The sequence below is a fragment of the Octopus bimaculoides genome, chromosome 18 (genome assembly GCF_046866305.1).
Source record: "Octopus bimaculoides isolate indiv1 chromosome 18, ASM4686630v1, whole genome shotgun sequence".
In the NCBI taxonomy this organism is placed as follows: domain Eukaryota; kingdom Metazoa; phylum Mollusca; class Cephalopoda; order Octopoda; family Octopodidae; genus Octopus; species Octopus bimaculoides.
The window spans coordinates 31,547,886-31,569,167 of record NC_142945.1 but is presented as its reverse complement, the minus strand read 5'-3'; the positions used below and the strand labels follow the sequence as shown (position 1 = coordinate 31,569,167).

At 35.9% G+C, this 21,282-nt stretch overlaps 1 protein-coding gene across 1 annotated transcript in view; it reads right to left on the bottom strand.

Moving 5' to 3' along the window:
* The window catches only part of LOC106880484 (coatomer subunit beta), a 208,801-nt gene that overhangs the window by 171,614 nt on the left and 15,905 nt on the right, over positions 1–21,282 (bottom strand). Inside the window, exons 2-5 of the mRNA XM_089365970.1 lie at positions 18,856–18,955; positions 16,861–17,090; positions 15,822–15,991; positions 7,143–7,257 (exon numbers count right to left, since the gene is read on the bottom strand). Of these exons, the coding sequence (XP_089222096.1) occupies positions 7,143–7,257; positions 15,822–15,991; positions 16,861–17,090; positions 18,856–18,946 (606 nt within the window). The 5' untranslated portion in view covers positions 18,947–18,955. The remainder of the gene's footprint in view (positions 1–7,142; positions 7,258–15,821; positions 15,992–16,860; positions 17,091–18,855; positions 18,956–21,282) is intronic.

The following is a 21,282-nucleotide window of genomic DNA, read 5'->3' as shown; positions in this document are numbered from 1 at the left end:
TATTATAGTGCATTGTTGTACCATTCAAAACTTTTTATTATATATATACACACACACAGTCAACCCCGCTTTATAAATCTATCATGGGACCGCCTGTTTGAGATTTATTAAAGAAGGGATTTATTAACCAAGGGAACAAAATTTGCTGATTGATTAAACATGCGCATTTATTAAAATATATACATATGTGAATACACGAATAAAAACATTATAAACAATGTTATTGAATGAAAAATTTGTCAAGTGTTGTTTGCTCTGCTGGACACTTTGTTTGCAACTCTGCACTGATTTTTTCCTTAAGAGTTCTAAAAAGGTTCATGTCACTTAAATCAAAACATTGAATGAGATAGTGTCTCATTTCAGCTGGTGTTGAAGGCTCCAGAACTCTTTCATCAACATCAACGTTGGGTTTCTTTTTCAGGTTGCTGAATGTCATGAATAATCTCATCTAGTTTTTTTCTTCAGTGATGATCTCTGGAGCAACAACAGCACCATCAACTACAGACAACCAATTCTCAAATTGCTTTTTGGTCAATCCAGTAGGCAGCGAAAGCAGCATCGAATCTTTGTTAACATCTATGACTTCATTTGATTCTTCAGCCGAAACAAAACCAGCTTTGGTCCTACAATGTTTGACTGGCTAGAGACATTCTTCCAAGCTACGCTTAACATGTACATGGCATCCAAAATGGTGATCTGCTTTGCAACTTCTTGGGCAAAAATGTTACATTCAGTGTCTTCCATAACATCAATGATCCTCTCATGCATTTCATATCTGAAGTAAGATTTCAAGATCTTGTTTAACCCCATGTCACAGTACTGCAGCACTGATATTGTGCTGAGAAGAAGAAATTTTAAAGTAATATTCTTGAGATTAACAATGACTACATGAGAAGAGCAATTGCCAAGTAGGACCACCATTTGTCTTCCAGATAGATTTTTTTCTGTCATCTAAGCATTTTTGAAAAATCTTGACAAACCAACCTTTCCGATTAAGTGCAAATCTTCTTTGTCTCCATTCATGTTGCAGGCCACTGTCAAGATCACATAGGCCTTTGCCATTTTAAAAGCCTTCACAGTTTTCTTACAACTCGCATTAACACATGTATTCCCTGATAATACACAAAAGTAGATTCCAGTTTCATCAGCATTGTAAATGTCCTGTGGCTGATATGATTTAACAGAAGCTGCATGGTTGTCTTACGAAATTGATGGGCTCCATCTATGTCAGTTTTAGCTGCATCACCTGCAAAGTATGAAATACTTAGTTTGTATTCCCTAAAGAGAACCGTAAAAGAGATTCCATGCGTTTTTTATAACGGTAAAACCAATCTTCAGATGCCTTAAAATCCTGTCCAGCAGCTTGAGCAATGGTGTTGGCTTTGTGCATTAGGATCACACTGTTGACGGGGACGTTTCTTGAGTGAATAAATTGAAACCAATTGTAGAGAGTAAGGTCCACCTGTTGGTTCTTTCCCTCTCATTAGCGCTTTCTCTTTAATGAACAGCCATTGTGTTCTTTGGTACAAAGGTCATCCTCATTCTTTAGCATATTCTGGAGCAGACCTCTTGAAATTCTCAAACTCTGTGCTGTTTTCTGCTGGGTTTGTTTTCCCAAGAGCTTTGTAACATTCTAACAATTGAATCTTTTCTGCTACAGATTTGTCTTGCCTCTCTTTTTTCATTTTGAACAACTTGTTTGTGTCTGCCTCTCTACACGAATGACAAATGACATGTGTTTTCAGCCTTAAATATTGACACATAGGTTCCAGCAGCTATAACCAACCATCATATGATACACTCCATCATCCAATGAATGAGAAGGGCACACAATTTTGACAAGAGGTGTCCTGGAGCCTACTTTTTCACTGCAATGACAGGGTTGCATGGTAGGCTCCAGCAGCCACCGCCAGCAACTACATATTTATTGATCTATTTTTGGATGATGGAGTGTACCATGTGACAGCAGGCTGGCTGGCTGTGGCAGCTGTCAGTGTTTAAGAGTGAATAAAAAAACACTTCATTCATTCTCTGGTACTTGTTGACACTTTAGGAAGAAGCAGCAGCAATTGGATCTATTAAGCGATGATTTGGATTTATTAAACAAGTGATTTTATGTGTAAAAATTCCGTCTCAACCCATTTTGGATACAATAATTGGGTGAATTTATAAAGCAGGATCTACTATATGTATATAAATGTATATATGTATGTACATATGTATGTGTTTACATGTGTATGTCTATATATGTGTATATGAATGAGTGTGCACGTCTACCCATGTATCGCCCTTTTAATTCTAACCTAAGCACATGTGTATATTTGCATACTTTTTTCTACCTTAGGATAGAACTTTCCATACCTAAATATATAAACTTTCTCACTCATAATGCCTGTATATTCTGAAAATGTAACTTTCCCAAATAAAGTGCACTTCATATTCAAGGATCTGATGAAGCTATAGGATACTATTCTGGTACTCAACTAAGAGTCCACCATATCGTATAGCAGAAACAGCTTGATTTTTCCTGTGTCATCTCTGATTTATATATATATATATATATATATATATATATATATATATATATATACATACTTTTATTAAAGCTGCAAAATTATCGCAAAAACTGTTACTCAGTTTTGCATTCCCATTTGTCAGATATTTGTGATGAAAACTGAATTGAAATTCCTGTAATTCAAATAGACGAATAAGCATTTAAATTTGATTGGGTAGTTGATTTTCAAAAATTAATGGCATAATATTCATTACCAACTGGGTGTTTGAGAGGCTTTGAAAATTACCAGTAGGGTGTATATATATATATATATATATATATATATATATATATATATATATATATATATATATCATCATCATCGTTTAACGTCCGCTTTCCATGCTAGCATGGGTTGGACGATTTGACTGAGGACTGGTGAAACCGGATGGCAACACCAGCCTCCAATCTGATTTGGCAGAGTTTCTACAGCTGGATGCCCTTCCTAACGCCAACCACTCAGAGAGTGTAGTGGGTGCTTTTATGTGTCACCCGCATGAAAGCCAGTCAGGCAGTACTGGCAACGGCCACGCTCAAAATGGTTTTTATATCAGTGGTATTTGTGTGTGTTTGCAAATACTTGAGTGTATGTTTCCATGTCTTCTCACTGACACTATTATGACAGACAATGTAATATTTATGTCTCTTATAGACAATGCACCTTGTAGTTTGATAGTTTTGTTGGCTATGACATGGGAAGACCAGTGCAATAGAAATATCTTATTTGAAACACAAGTAAGAGTTGGCAACAAGAACAAGAGCATCAAGCCACAGAACATTATTACATCAATAAGTCTCATCCAACCAATGACAGCATGGAGAATGCAAACATAAAAACAATGATGATGATGATATGTATAGATGTGAATTGAGGGCAAACTAGCTGCTGTTTCTTGCAGATCAATTGACCAAGTAGATGGTCCCACTGTCATTTGTTAGAATACCATCAGTAGATCATTAAACACACCATCTGAGAAAGAATATTTCATGGATTTTCTCTTTTACTTGTTTCAGTCATTAGACTGTGGCCATGCTGGGGCACTACCATGAAGAAATTTTAGTCAAATATATATATATATATATATATATATATATATATATATATATATACCTTGCTTAGTGTGGGCGAAAATAAATAGAAAATTCAATAACGAATATACAGCTTACAAGTAAATATACAGATGTATATAATTACATACATACTCACAATTATGGCACTATATTTACGTACAAACACAGAAACATCCACACATATCTATACATATGCAAATGCATATAAAATACATATACTGTATGCAAAGACATATACATACATCAGCTTTGCATATGTATAAATATGCAAGTTTAAGAAAAGGATGAAGAAAAAGAAAAGGCAAAAAGGAAAGAAGAAAGGAAAGGGAGGAGAAGGTTAAACAAAGAAACTGAGGTGAGGAAGAGAAAGTAAAAAGAGGGTAGCGGTAAGAGAAGGGCCACGAAGATAGTGTAGTGATGTCATCTTGAGAGTCTTCAGCATGCATGCGCAAAAAAACTAGCAGGAAAAACTTCTCTCCTGTCCTTTGCGTGTCTGACTCGAGATGCAGTCGCTGAACATTGCAGACGTGTTTTTATGAGCAGTTCGCCTACGCTCCTGTCCCAGACACTTGGAATTTGACCAGCTCTGTTTGTTACTGGAGTTTCTGTGAAGTTGTTTTCACAAAGAATGATTAACTCCAAATTTACTGCTTTTACACCAGACGTGGTTGTTGATTGTCCCAAGCTGTACATTTTGTATATACCAGGACAAAGAGTGTTAAATGTTCATGGTTGCTGATTGTCCCGAGCTGTACATTTTGTACATACCAGAATAAAGAGTGTTTTATGTTCGGATGCTTTCTTGTTCTGAATAATTTTTGTTAATGTAAGGAATTGTGTAGCACCCTTCCAGTGCAATCATATAAATTCGAAATCTTCTTACAAGTGGTGACCCTGACGTGATACTTTAGGGTTATCCCTCAACTCTTCGGCTCTGCCAAATTTCGGCTGCTAATATTCTGCATAGTCGCAGTCGTTCTGCATCTCGTTCCTTACAGTCAAAGTCCGGACTGTGTTGGTACCACTCCAAGTTTGAAGACAAAGCACACAAGTGCATACAGCCTGGTAGTTTTAAACATTCAAACTAGCTTCGGAGGAGTTGAGCACGTCAACTTCCTCCTCTTCGCTTTCTAGTTATCGTTATATTTTTTTTTTCTTCGTTCTGTTTCGTCTCTTCTTTTTGCTTATGTGTTAGTTCTGTTTTTTTTTCTTGTGCCAAATGACCGGTAGGGGGCTCTGTAGCGAAACTGCTCTCTCAATTATATACATACTGCTCTCTCAATTATATACGTGTGAATGCGGATGTAGTGGGTAACATCTAGCTTTCAGCCGCATCTTTGGACCCTGTTGTGTCCACCACTCTGATTGGTTGGTATTGGCGCACTTTTTTCAACCACAGTGTACCATTAGATACGAATTGAAATAAAATTGTGGTCGTACTGGAAAATGTTGTCATCTTCATCTAACGAATAATTTAAATTGGTATGCGAGTGACAGAGGGACTAGCTATCCAAGTTGACAGTACCATGGTAGACAAAGTAATTAAGAGTATGAAGACAGGGAAAATATCAAAATATCTGGCAGTGTTGGCTATAGCCTAGTCACCCGTATAGTTAACCAAGTGATACAAGAAGGTGTCATACCCAATGACTGGTGTAGCAGCACCATAGTCAACTGCTACAAAGGTAAGGGTGACGCTTTAGATACAAATAATTAGAGGTATCAAGTTGTTGGATCAGGTAATGAAAGTCACGGAGAGGGTCATAGCCCAACTGATTAGGGAGAGAGTCAGTTTAGATGAGATGCAGTTTGGGTTCGTGCCAGGGAAAAGCAACTGGTAAGGCAACTGCTGGAGAAATATCTAGCCAAAGATAAACCTCTGTACTTGGCTTTTGTTGACTTGGAGAAAGCTTTTGACAGAGTCCCCTGATCCCTTATCTAGTAGTCAATGTGGAAACTAAGGATAGACAAGTAGATGGTGAAAGCTGTACAAACTTTGTACAAGGACACTACCAGTACAGTGAGGGTGGACAACAAGTACAGCGAAGAATTCAGGGTACAAGTAGGTGTTCACCAAGGATCAGTTCTCAGCCCAAGGATTGTTGCTCAGCCCCCTTTTGTTCATCATAGTCCTCCAGGCAATAACAGAAGAATTCAAGACAGGCAGTTCCTGGGAGCTCCTCTACGATGATGACCTTGCTCTTATAGCTGAATCACTATCAGAACTAGAGAAGAAGCTTCAGGAATGGAAGCAAGGTCTAGAATCAGAGGGCCTTAGAGTTAACCTAGCAAAAACTTAAGCCATAGTAAGTAGGAAGGCAGACAAATCACAAATCCCTTCAGGTAGATGGCCCTGTGCAATCAGTAGAAAAGGTGTTGGTAGAAACTCTATAAGATGCATCCAATGTAAGCTTCGGTCACATAAAAGGTGCAACAACATCAGAAGAAGGTTAACAGGGAAACTAACTTTTGTACGTGGAAGGTGTGCAGGTACAATAAATGTTGAAAATGTGCAGAAAATAGACTCTGTCAACTGCCAGGGAGGCAAGCTAGAGGTAGTAGATAGCTTCCGTTAACTAGATGACCAAGTTAGTAGTGGAGGTGGATGTTCCAAGAGTGTAGCTGTGAGAATAAGATTAAGCTGGGCAAAATTCAGAGAGCTCCTACCCCTGCTGGCAACAAAGGGCCTCTCTCTCAGAGTGAAAGGCAGATTGTTTGATGCCGGTGTGTGAACAGCCATGCTGCATAGCAGTGAAACATGGGTTATGACAGCCAAGGACATGCGTAAGCTTGAAAGACAAGGTAGCTCACATTTTTATATATAAAGCGGAAATTTCCTTGATATTGCTAGTTTGGTCACACGTGTGCTTGTTGAGATCATAAATCAGTTAAGAGTATGTTTTATTGTGAAATGTGTGACTTCTTCATCAAAAGCTGTACACTTTCTTCTCTATAATCAACAACTATGAAACAGGGCACTTTTGGAATTAATTCCTATTTTCTTTTGCTTTAATGTTTGTGTGATAAAACATTATGATATAGATTGACCTTGTTTAGTGTGTGAGTGTGTGTGTGTGAAGGATGTGAAATTCATATTTCTAGCTATAATATTTTATGTAATTGCAATTGGTCACCAGAGTGGCACACCACCACTTTTTGTTGTCATTTACTCAATGAAAATATCTGACAGACAGACAAAAGTTTCTTAACATTCCAGTCATCTTTTCAGAGTATTTTTCATTCAGATAATTAAAAAATTCATCTTAATGTAATACCCAAAAAAAACCATGCCAAAATAGATAACAGAGCTTGGTTTAGTCTTCTGACTTGCCTGTTCCTGTTAAACTATCCAACCCAAGTCATCATGGAAAATGGATGCTAAATGATGATGATAATGATGATGATACACACACACATACATAAAAAGAGAAAGAGAAAAAGAGGGATAGAGATTGATGTGAATTTTTGCTGAGTAAGAGAAAGGTTATTTATACAAGCGTCATAGAAAAATTCTTACTTGGTCAGCATGAATAAGCATCATGAAAGCATTGCGTCGGCAAGACATGTCTTGTTCTTCGTCTAAAAATTTTGCAATAAGCTCAGGAGCATCAGGTATTAGAAAGTCATGATTCCTATGAAAGAACAGAGTAGAAGAAATAATTATGGATACAGACACCCCCTGACATATCATTTTAACATCCATTTTCCTACACTCACATATGCTGGATGGTAATTGTTGAGGCAGATTTTTAACAACTGGATGCCCTTTCTGCTCACCTGCAACCCTCACCTGTTTCCAAGTAACATAATCTTTCTCCCATGACCAGACATGTTAACATGGATGAATGGCAATGAAGGACATTGCATATGTGACAATGACACTCATTTACAACTATGACATCATGTCTAGACAAGGAAACAAATATTTATACACGCATACATATAAAGAAAAAGATTTTCTCAGTTTCCATCAATCAAATGCACAAACAAGGCTTTGGTTGGTTCAAGGCTATAGCAGAAAACACTTGTCCAAGGTGCCACACAGTAGAACTTGGAAAGCAAACTTCTTACCCACAATGCCATGGCTATGCCAACTGAACTGTTTAGTAACTGGTTCCTTCTAAAATTTCCTTCAGAGCAGCTGGTGCCAGAGGGAGAACAAGATTTGACAGGTAGGTAGACAAGGTAGCTCACATTTTTATATATAAAGCGGAAATTTCCTTGATATTGCTAGTTTGGCCACATGTGTGCTTGTTGAGATCATAAATCAGTTAAGAGTATGTTTTATTGTGAAATGTGTGACTTCTTCATCAAAAGCTGTACACTTTCTTCTCTCTAATCAACAACTATGAAACAGGGCACTTTTGGAATTAATTCCTATTTTCTTTTGCTTTAATGTTTGTGCGATAAAACATTATGATATAGATTGACCTTGTTTAGTGTGTATGTGTGTGTGTATGTATGTATGTATGTATGTAATCTCTAAAATTATTACTATATTTCTAAAAGTATGAATAATAATTAAATATTACAAAATAATTTGATTCAGTCAGTGTAATTATGAGTGCACTGCAATAGATTCTCATAGAAGGCAGCAAACTGGCAGAATCATTAGCATGCCAGGCAAAATGCTTTCATCTGTATTCACATTCTGAGTTCAAATTCTGCTGAGTCAACTTTACCTTTCAACCTTCACAGACATATGTGTATATTTATAGGTGCAGGTGTGGCAAGAAGCTTGCTTCCCAACCATGGTTCTGGGTTCAGTCCCACTGCGTGGCACTTGAGAAAGTGTCTTCTACTATAGCCTTGGGCTGACCAAAAGCCTTGCAAGTGGAGTTGATAGACAGAAACTAAAAGAAGCCTGTTGTATATATTGGGTTGTCCGGAAAGTTCATGCTGATTTTTAGTTGTTTATGTTCCAAAACATTAGAACATGTCAAATTTATCGACACATAATACGCTTACATTTCTGGTTAGTGTACACTTCAAACTATCTCTTAAGAAAGTTTAAAATTACTTAATTCGTGTAAATTTTGCATCCTTATGAAAATGGTAGATTATAAGATGCATTTTAGACACTTGATGCTTTTTTATTACCATAAAGGCAAAAATGCCTCACAAGCAACAAAAAAGATATGTGCTGTGTATGGTGAAGGTGCTTTAGCTGACAGAATTGTACAAATGTGGTTCGCTAAGTTTAGAGTTGGTGATTGTAGCCTTATTGATGAAAAACAGTCAAGCAGACACACCCAGTTCAGATGATGACCAAATCAAGACACTGATTGAGAATAACCCACATCACACAATGTGGGAATTGGCAGAAACACTAAATTTATCAAAATCCACCATCCATGAGCACTTAGTGAAGCTTGGGTATTCAAATCACTACAATGTTTGGGTACCACATGATCTGAATGAAAAGAATCTTTTGGATTGCATTTCTATCTGTGATTTGCTGTATAAACACAATGAAAATGCACCCTTTTTGAAGCAAACTGTGACAGGTGATGAGAAATGGATCGTTTACAACAACGTTCAGTGAAAAAGATCCTGGGTTAAGCGACATGAGCTACCCCAAAAGTAGGTCTTCATCCTAAGAAAGTCATGATCTGCATCTGATGGGATTGGAAAGGAATCTTGTACTATGAGATTCTGCCAAGTACCCAGTCCATTAATTCTGAGAAGTGCTGCTCGCAACTGAATGATTTAAAGGCAGCAATTCAAGACAAACACCCAGAACTGGTGAACAGGAACAGTATTGTTTTCCATCAGGATAATGCCAGACCTCATGTTTCTTGAGCAAATCGTCAAAAATTTCTGGGATGTGTTATACCACCTACTATATTCACCAGATATTGCTCCTTCAGATTTTCATTTATTCAGATCCTTGCAAAATAATCTCAATGGTAAAAATTTTAATTCTTTGGAAGACATAAAAATCCACTTTAATAAGTTCTTTGCCAAGAAACCACCAAAATTCTGCGAAGATGGAATCTTTAAGTTGAAAGCAAGGTGGAAAAAGGTTGTGCAACAAAATGGTTCATATTTAGTTGAATAAATATTTAATGGCATAATTTTGTTTTGTCTTTTAATTTCCCTTAAAAATCATCATGAACTTTCCAGACAACCCAATATATACGTGTATATATTTGTGTGCGTATCTTTGTGTCTGAGTTTGTCCCCTCCCCCCCATCACTGCTTGACAACTGGTGTTGGTGTGTTTATGTCCATGTAACTCAGTGGTTTGGCAAAAGAGATCAGGCTTAAAAAGTAAGTATTGGGATTGAGTCATTCGACTAAAAAGATTCAAGATGGTGCTCCAGCATGACTGCAGTCAAATGACTGGAATAAGTAAAAGAATAGAGTTAAAAGGAAGCCTGCAACTTTCTAACCCTCACTGTAACAATTTTTCATTGAAAAGCACATGAATTTTTAATTTAATATTTCATATTTGTCTTGTTGATATCAAGACCTAAATTTCATAAACATTGTCTCTATATTTTTTTCTTGAGGTTATTAACGATAAATATATCATTTTCCTTTTCTTATACCAAAATTATCTACAAGTTACTTTTTAATATCTTACTAAATTACCCTTCCCTTCTTTAGAAAACTCATATTAATTTGTATCAATAATAATATTGTCTTCCATATTTCTTAAGGATCTTTTTAAAAATATTGACTTTGTGTTCTTGAACATTATTTAGAGGGATTATTTTTTAATATAGATTTCTTTTAACCCAAAGAGCTAGCTTAACATCTGCATTAATTAAAAGATGGTTTATATTAATGTAGACATGTAACTAATTTACTACTTATTATAAAATATAAGAAACTTAATTATCTACATATTTTAGTAAGATGAAAAACAGTTGTTGTCAAATAAGAATTTCCAATGATTAAATAAATTTTATCATACTATATCTCTCTCATTATTTATAACCATATATATATATATGGAGGTCTGATTAATAAGTATCCAGACTGTTACCATAGTAATGAAGCTAAAGCACACAGAGTGAAGCCACTTGACACAGTTTGACCTTAACCTCTGTTGTGCATGCATTCTAAGTTTTAACATTCTAGCTTACTTCTGTTTACAGCAGTGCTTGGAAGTAACATGACAAAAAAAGCTGTCATGGCAATACCTGCTCAGAGGCCTACACAAAGTTGCAGAAAGTGTATGGAGCGGAGTGTATGAGTCACACACAAGTGTACAAGTGGTTCAGGCATTTTGAAGATGACCCAAAAAATGTCAATAGTGACAAAAATTCTGGGAGACCTGCAACCAGCAGAACTGAGAAAAACATCACAGATGTGCATGCAGCTGTGAGGGAAAGTTGTCAAATCACCATTTGTGAGTTATCAGAGGATGTGCAGATTAGTTATGGTTCAGTTCAGTCCATCATCACTGAAGATTTGGGTACGAGACGCTTGTCTGCCAAGTTTGTGTCAATACTGTTTTCAGCCGACCAAAAAGACACTTGGGTTTCAGCTACATAAGAACTTTGTGTAGGCCTCTGAACAGGAATCGCTAAGCTTTTGGCAAAATTTGATGCAGACTCTCTGCTCAACTTTCTTCATTATGGTCAATGCGACAATCACGTTACTTCCAAACACAGGTGTAAACTTAGTGCGCATGCACAGCAGAGTTCAAGGTCAATCTGTGTCAAGCAGCTTCACTGTGCGTGCTTTAGATATTTATTATCAGACCACACATATATATATATATATATATATATATATATATATATATATATATATAAATACACACACACACATACACATATTGCCCTCATAGCCAATTGTATATCAGAGCTAGAAAAAAAATTTCAGGTAAGGAAACAAAACCTGGAATCTAAGGGCCTTAAGGTTAACTGAGCAAAGATTAAGGTTCTAGTAAGTAAGAAAACAGATAGAACCCTATTTCCTTCTGGTAAATGGCCTGCTCAATTTGTAGGAAAGGCGTAGGCAGGAATTCCATACTATTTCAGTACTTATCAACTGTTTTCTTGCTTCTAAGGAACTAAATCACCTTCCATCTCTCTTAACAAAACAACCAGCCTCATTCTGGACTCAAACAAGCTTCTGTCTAAAGTTGATTTATTACCATCTAGGTCATATATGCATTTTTGAAACAACACAAAAAAAAACAAGTTACCTGCCCTGTATACATATGCTTCCATATATCCACATACAAGGTAGTGTATATTGTTTTATATATGTACACACATATATGCTTCTTACTAATATTCTTACTATCTTTACTGTTTATATCAATATATGTTGGGTTGAAAGTGTAACCCACATACAATGTAGTGTGTATATTTTTATATATCCACACATTTATTTATACAAGAATGTGTGTATATGCAAAACACACATGCACTTGTATTCATCTAAACATGCTCGTATACATATACTTTTTACATACATTCTATTATAAAGCCAAGAAAGAATGATATAATAATGTAAAAATGAAACACACACACATACATATATATATTTATATATGCACTTCTTATATACACACTTATTATTTCTAAAGACAGAAATAAAAGCAAGTAAAATAAAGAAGGAAAAATACATGCATATTGTTGGCACTCCGTCGCTTACGACATCGAGGGTTCCAGTTGATCCGATCAACGGAACAGCCTGCTTGTAAAATTAACGTGCAAGTGGCTGAGCACTCCACAGACACGTGTACCCTTAACGTAGTTCTCGAGAATAATCAGCATGACACAGTGTGACAAGGCTGACCCTTTGAATTACAGGCACAACAGAAACAGAAAGAAAGAGTGAGAGAAAGTTGTGGTGGTAGAGTACAGCAGGGTTCGCCACCATCTCCTGCCGGAGCCTCGTGTTAGGTTTTTTGCTCAATAAATACTCACAACGCCCGGTCTGGGAATCGAAACCGCGATCCTATGACCGCGAGTCCGCTGCCCTAACCACTGGGCCATTTCGCCTCCACATACATGCATATATCTATTTGTATAAGCACATATGTACACTTCTTGCACACATTCAAACTGCTTTAATTAAAAACAGAAATGAAATGAAATGATATGTCACCATCATTGTCATTTAGAGATACAGTTAAATAGAATAAAACATAATGTAATATACAGACATATGAGTAAAATAGAATATGTAGTAAGAAGCTACAGTTGTTTCAACACATTTTTACAGCGCGGTGTGTAATCATTATCATTCATCGAAGATGTAAAATGCACTTCCTCAGGTGATTGTTTAAATAAGTCCTTTGTTAGATCCTATCATCATTTCACTCAATGTGATAATGTATACCCAAAGACATCATTTTCAACAGTTTACTGACACAACTAAACCCATAGATATAGTGACATACAAAATACATAAACAGACAAAAGGAAAAAAAAAGTGTCAGGTTACTTAATGGCAAAAGAGAACTCTGTGCTAGTTTTGTCTGATGTGTATGAATGAAGACAGCTGCATAAAGAACTGTGGAGCTCTAATTGTGGAGGGTACTTATGGGGTAGACCTAGGAAGACATGGGACGAAGTAGTGAGAAAGGATCTTTGGATATTAGGCCCCACTGAGGAAATGACAAGGGACCAGGAGATGTGGGGATTTGCTATACTTGGTAAGACGCGTTAAACTAAATAAAATTGCTGTCTTCCACACCTACAGGTGCCGGTGCCGCATAAAAGCACCCGTGCTGCTACTGCATAAACATACCCATGCTGATGCTGCATAAACACACCTATGTTGGTGGCATGTAAAAAGTACCCAGTACACTCTGTTAAGTGGAATGGCATCAAGCTGTAGAAACCATGCCACAACAAACAATTGGAGTCTGGGCAGCTCTCGACTGACCAGCTCTTTGACAAACCCTCCAACCCATACCAGCATGGAAAATGGATGCTAAATGATGATGATGTTTATATATGATGGACTTCTTTTAGTTTCTGTTTACCAAATCCACTTACAAGGCTTTGGTTGGCCTGAGGCTATATAAGAAGACACTTTCCCAAGGGGCTGAACCCAGAACCATGTGGTTGAGAAGCAAGCTTCTTACCCCACAGCCATGCCTAGCCATGGCTATATATACAGCTATATTTTTTAAAATCTGAATCAAATACATACATATGATAGAGAAAGAAAGACTGAAGCAGGTTTGATGAATAAAGTTTCAAGTGTAAATTGTTTTTATAAAACAGCGAAAATTAACATCTTAGCCAGTGGTTGCATTTTATAAGTCTTTTGGAGTACTAGTTCACCAGTTTATCTGCATCCATTAAAATGCATATGGCTTCCTTGGAACAGACATTGTAAAATCTTGAGAAAGTATTATACGGATATGCATTTTTTTGTTTCCATTCAGGTGATGTATTGCATTCTACCTACCTTAGGCTTCCAGACCAGGTCAACGAATGATGTGCAGTGTCTTTTACTCATGTTTCTATATTATGCAATATAGTTTTGATATTGACTTTTGAAAGAATCAGTAGTTGTGCCAATATATACAGATGCATCTGCTAGCCTTCTCATTGTACATTTGTACATTACATTCTTCCAAAAGGATTCATTTTGCAGAGGACATGTTCCCATCCTTGAAACTACAATTCCTTATCACACTTTCCTAATCAGTTGTAACCAGACTTACTTCTATTTCTAATTTTACCTTTATTGCTTCTGCAGTTATTATTAGTGCTCTCAATACACCCTTCTTTACTATCCTTGTTGCTGTTTCCAGTACTATTATTAAGACTTTTAGCATTTGGATTATCACTTATATCATATTTGCCAATGCCTATATTAGTGGAGGTGCGTAAGATTGTGGCTTTGATTCCTGGACTGGGCAACACATGGTTTGTCCTTGAGCAAAGCACTTCATTTCCTGTTGCTCCAGCTGACAAAAGTGAATAATCCTGCAACGGACTGACATTCTATGGAAACCATAGAAATACACCATGGAAACAAGGAAATTGGCCCTTATGAATCACTATGCCTCGAGAAGGAAACTTTACAGCCTATATTATTATTTTTATCAGAATTATTTGGACATGCTTTATTACTTTCTTCTTACTATCACAATTATTATTAAAAGGATTATTTCTATCATTACTCTCCACTAATCGCATTAGTTATCTCCTGCTTTACCTTTCTATTACTGAGTTTATGAAGCAATATTCTGAATTATTAGATGTTGTATACAATAATTTCACTGTAAGCCTGTTAAAGATTTTCTGATATTTGTTAGATTTAGGAAAATGCCATCCCTTGCAACCATGTAATCTGAAGATTGGAATATACCACAAAACAGTACATATTTTTTATACTTTTTGTTTGATCTATAATGACTTGTATAATCTATGATAGGGCCACTACCTAAGGAATTCCAGGTAATCTTATAATTAATATTTAAATTAGCCCTATTTCCTATTTTAGTTTTCTTTATTGTGTTGCTTTCCCTCTATTTCGTGGTTATAATTTCTTCAACCAAAGTATGGTTTAGTGCTATCATTATTTGTGCTATATACATTAATAAAATTATCATTAGGTATATATTTGATTTTCTCAGTATAATGTGCCCTAGCTAATGTTACATTGTAATAATGTGCATGTGAGTTAAATATCATTTCATTTGCCGAAAGTCTAGGTATTTGATTGTTCACAATTCATTTTATGACAGAGGGTCAGTGATTAGACTTTTTATTTATGTATCTTAGGTTTTTCTTTGGTTTATGGTACCTAAACTTATCAAATATTTAAGCTTGCATATATAAAGTTCTGTTACCCCACTATAGTGTTTAAAAACCTGAAAGCCAACATCTAATCTATCCTCTTCAAAGAAAATATTTGATAAAGCAGTCCCTACTATAACAATGCCCAAGCTAACAGCAGTTTCAAAGATATATAACCCTTCAGTTAAAAACAAAGCCTAAAAATAGACCTAGGAAAATAATGATTGTTAACTAAAATTTTTATTGTTAAAGATAGAAAGAGAAAAAGAAAAAGGAGAGGAAACAGATAATGTAAGACAAAAGACAAAGGGAACAGAGGAGTGAATGGAGAGTCAAAGAATGAGAAAGAAGATGTGGAAGATGCAGAATGAAAAAGAAAACAAAGGAAGATGAGAAGTAAAAGAGAAGTCACAGCAAAAAAAAACAAAAAATAATTGGAGAGAAAGAGGAAATTAATGCATACTGACCGGTAGATAGTATAAATGGCGAGCACAGCATTGCGTCGTACATAGGAGTGTCGGTGCTCAAGACACTGACGGATAGCAGGCATCAAAGGCTCCAATAGCTCAGGCTCTTTCAGTTTACAAAGGAAACGAAGGGTGGAGCCCCGAATAAATTCATTAGGGTGCTGAAGGTCCTACAAAACACAATGTAGTGGAAAGTGTAGCAGTTGGTAGCCTTCAGAGATTTAATGAAATATATGAACAACACTATCCTATTTGAAAAGGTACATGGAAGATAAATAGGAGTAGACTATCATTAAAATGTATCACAAACAGGAAAGGCAATGCAAGAAAAAACATTTAGGGTTAAGTTAAGAAGGCAGTGATTCTCAATCTAGTTAGAGAGTGAATACAAAATTCAAGTGAGGATTAATTAAGCATAATGACAGTGCTTTTCAACCTGAAGACAGGGTATGTAAAAGATAATTAAAGAGGAAAGAGGGTAAAGATTTATGGGCAGTTGTTTTCATCTTGGGTCAAGGCAAGGAGCAAGAGATGTGTGAAGGTTAATGAGGAATATGGTAGTGGTCTTAAACTATAGGTAGATCCAGAGGGAAGAGATAGTTTAGCAAGTTACACAATTAAAAGACAATTTTAATTAATTAAATATAATAACAAGTTGAGATTGAAACTGTGCAAAATAATTTTTACATTTTTAGATTTTAATCTAGAAAATAATTTTACTTTAAATCTGAATTTTAAAAAGTGTAAGTCCTGATTCTGCCACAAAATTAGAAATTTTAAAAATCTGATAGAGACAAAAAATTTGTGGATAGATAAAAAACTTATATGTCGTCATGTGAAATTATGATAATGAAGTTTGGCTCATTACTACAGAAATAAAAATAAGGTAAAACATAACTCAAAAATAAAGTGGGGTGAAAAAGGAAGAAATGAAACTGAACAAACTTTTAACAAATGTATGTAATAAATCACAAAATAAATTGATCAGATGATGGATGCACATGTGCATTCATGCACTGTGCAAACTAAACCAACTCACCTTTCTGTAAGCATCACAGACTAGAATCATCTCTTGTAGAAGTTTACCATCAGGATGGCACTTTGGCACTACTTCCCAGAATATCAGTAACAACTTCTTTATGGTGTGATCATGTAATGGCATCACAAAACGGATGATGGTCATTAATAGCGAGGGCATTTTCTCCCCATTTAGAATCATTTGAATGGTTTTCTTCAAAGAACTGATCTTTGTCTTCACATCGCCCTTCTCTGAAAATGCCAATGACAAAAAGGATAATTTAGAAAGTCCAGGGTTAATAATTTATTTTTCTTAAAACTTTAAATTCAAATATTGCTACAATCACGTATTATATATTTTTTCCAGTTTTAGCAAATACCTATTTCTTACCTTAATCTAGTTTACTAAGTTAACTATTACTCTTGTGACTGGTAAAATGAAAAAATATCAAGTTTTAACTCAAACTTACTCTGCCAATATGTTGAAATTCTTTTATTTTATTCTTCATCAGATTCTACAATGGAAACTAGATTTTTGGCAAGCAAATATTTTCCTTTTAGGTGTTAACTTCTACACTCATTTATTGCAAGAAGTAAAATAATAATAATGATAAAAACCCTCATAACTGAGTTTTGTGGACTCCTAACTGTAAGTTAATACCTCACAGAACTTCCTGCTGACCCTACTTTTAGCACCTTCAGACTTGACAAATTGCTCCAGTACACTGTTTATTCATACATACTTTTCTTACTGTACTGTGTAGGATTGTATCAGAAGTCAAATGTAGATTGGTAAAAACAGCTGTTTCACCAAAATACAAGTTTTATTGTGTGGCTCAAAAAACAAGCTGCAGTCTATTTTTATTTAGGGTATTAGCTTCAGACTTTCATAATTACTCCTCTCTGTGCATTGCCTAAATTCGCTAAATGTTAACAATTTTTTTAATATAATAATTTAGTCTGAGGTGAATGTGGACTGTACCTGTAACCTTTCTAAGTTCTATAGTGACACTGCTCTGTCAGTTATTTTGAAATTTCCCTCATAAAAGAAGTAAATGGTAAATTTGAAGCATTCTTTTCTACTCTAGGCACAAGGCCTGAAATTTTGGGGGAGGGGGCCAGTCAATTAGATCAACCCCAGGATGCAACTGGTACTTAATTTATTGACCCCCAAAAAGATGAAAGGCAAAGTCGGCCTCGGCAGAATTTGAACTCAGAATATAAAGACAGACAAAATACAGCTAAGTATTTCACCCAGCATTTCTGCCAGTTCGCCACCTTAGTAAATTTGAAACATTCTGCCATTCTCTCTTTCAAAGATTTGCATTTTGACACATCTTATTCTTTACCAAATACAAGAAAGTATCTTGTTTCTTCAATGTGAAAGTCATTATATTTATGGCTTTAACTGTCCCACTGAAGAAACATACTTTTTAATCTTTTCTTTTTGTTACCATTCAGTTATACTCCTTTAATTTGTACAGACATACACACTGAGTTGTTATCAGAAAAATATTTTCTGAGTTGGAATTGATTGGAATAATTTGCAATACAACATATTTCATACAATCTATCTTATCACATGAAATCAAATATAAATTTTAATATAACAAATGTATGCCATTTCTTCATTATATCATATTATGCACACTCTTCTTCTATTTTGTATCATTTTTTAAACTCAGAATGTATCATTTATCAATATTGTATGCATATATCAACAGATACATTACTACTGCTGGCATACCTCAGGTTTCTCAACTACTTTGAAAATATATTTAACTCATTTGTTTCCAGTCACTGTCTTCTGAGCCTTCACATTTATTGTCTGTCATATAACATACCTACAGTCTCTTCAAATACTACAGGTTCTATGCTACACCTGCAATATATGATACATATGCATCATATCTCGTCTGTTATTACCTCCATTGCCACATTCATCACACATCTGATACATGCAGTCTCTCTAGTCATCATAAAATGCATCATAAAACATGATAGAGCAAAACCTTACCCAGTTCTTGTTTCAGTTGCATTTCAGAAGGTGGTTCAGCATCTGTTGGTACATTGATAAGAGTATATGATGCTTGTTCTGCCAGTGACATGGCTTTCCCCTGGAATTAATGAACAATATCAAAACAATGATAGCTTCAGCAAAGATACCTGACAGTTTTTTTTTGTTTTTTTGTTTTTTTTAAGCAAGTTTATAAGTATTTACCATGATAATCTATATATGTGCATATTTGCCTATGGATTATGTGTTTTAGAGCTGAATGACAAATGTTTCCTTAAACATAGGGCAATTATCATATGAATTATCACTGAAATTTAGTTTGATAGAGCTGAGAATTAGATACAGATATATTTAATTCAACATAGTTAATATTAAAAGACTAAAAGAAACACAGTACTCAAGTCATTGTGGAAAACAAATTCAAGGTTTTCTATAAAATTTGTTTATAGGGAAACCCTAAAATTATCAAGAAACTTTTAATAGTTAGCAACATAAATAACATATATCAAATTATAATGACACAATTACTGTAAATAAAGTACGTGCAGGATTTGAAATGTATTTGAGGACATATTTGGAAATTTAATAAAACAAATCTAATCTAGCAAAAACCAAATGTACTTGAAGAAAAAAATTGTGCACTTATTCGTAAGCTTTCTTATAAGATTATTCTATGAATCAATCTTCAGCTTCAATGAACCGGAATCATCAACATGCCTGCATTAAATGGCCTTTATTCACTTCAGACATCACCTTGACAATGAGGCCTTCAGTGAAGCTATGGTATTGTGAGGATATCAATAATCCTCACAACAACATTCCAAATGTAGTAGTCCATGTTGAGTTTGAAGGCTACAAGTTTGGCTTTGTGAGAAGGTAGAGTCTTGTTGAAACACATCTGGCCTTCCATTGCAGTCTTCATTCATCCAGGGCTAAACAACTGTTTGCAGCACCTCATTGTATCTAACAGCATAAATTCCAAGAACTATATTTGCTGGAAACTTAGTGTGCATCACTCTGGGGAGATCATTAGGAACTACACATAACCATCTGTTATTTATCCTGTTAAACTTTTGGCCTTGGTCAAAGTTTTTCACATCAGAGAAGCACCAGAGCATGCCCTGTTTGTGAAAATTTTTAATCCTGTTAAGTAACAGCTCAGCACAGGTCAAACAGTTGCCATCTTGTAGGTAAACCCATTATTTTCTGCTCAAAGAATTTCAGGTTTTTACTGACAAAAATCTATATATAAATCTACACACACACACACACACACACTAGCAGTCACCTGGCCTTTGCCCCAGTCTGTACTGAACTCATATGTATTTATGAGGCATCTATCATAGTTCCCACGTGTCAGATTGCAGTTAAAGGCAAACAGTCACTTTTCACAACAAAAAGGTTTAAATTCCAACCTGACTTGTAGTTGCTCTGATGTTCCCTGTTCTCTGGAGCAGGCATTTCGGGCTGCATTATTTTGAAGTTGTTCTGTTAACACCAGTTCTCTTAAGCAGGCTTTTCTATTGGCTCGAGACTCCAACCTCCATCGTTTCTGCTCTGGTGTCTCGTGTTTCCTCAAGCGGACTTATCTATTGGCTTTAGACTCTGGTGTCTTGTTCCCTCAAGCGGGCTTGCCTGGTTGTATCAAACTGAAGTTTTACTTCTAAATGGTCATGTCACCATGGCATTTTGCTGTCTCTGAGATTGGAGCTTACCCTGCTTTTCTTTTTGTTTCCCTAGCCCTTCAACTTCTGGAAAATCAGGCTTCAGATGATTAAAAAGTATTATGTTGTCTTCTATCCAACTATGAAGCTTAATAAAAATGGGTCCCATATAACAATTATACTTTTATAGATATCACCAAACTCTACTTCACAAAAATGCAATTGCTTTGACTCATAGCACATGTAACACAAGGAATGTTTAAGTTAGGATATATATCATCATCATCATCATCATCATCGTTTAACGTCTGCTTTCCATGCTAGCATGGGTTGGACGATTTGACTGAGGACTGGCAAACCAGATGGCTACACCAGGCTCCAATCTGATTTGGCAGAGTTTCTACAGCTGGATGTCCTTCCTAACGCCAACCACTCCGAGAGTGAGTGTGCACGTGGGTGTAGCAGCCCACTTATGTGTACCTTACCTTTCCTTCACTGGACACTAAACTTCGCTTGCAAAGACCTGTTGAGGCAAGTGAAATTGAAATCGACATTTGGTGCATGAGAGAGTTTGATGCAGCTGCCCTCATCTGCACCTTCTGCCGCGAAGTTGGTTCATCTGGGACACCTGACAGGAAGAGGTCCAACCTCATCTTGAAGACACCTACATCCACCCCATGCAGGTCTCTCAGGTCCTTCGGGAGGATATTGAAGAGCTGTGGAACTCTGAAGCCCAGGCTATTGCAGTATCTTGTCCTACATC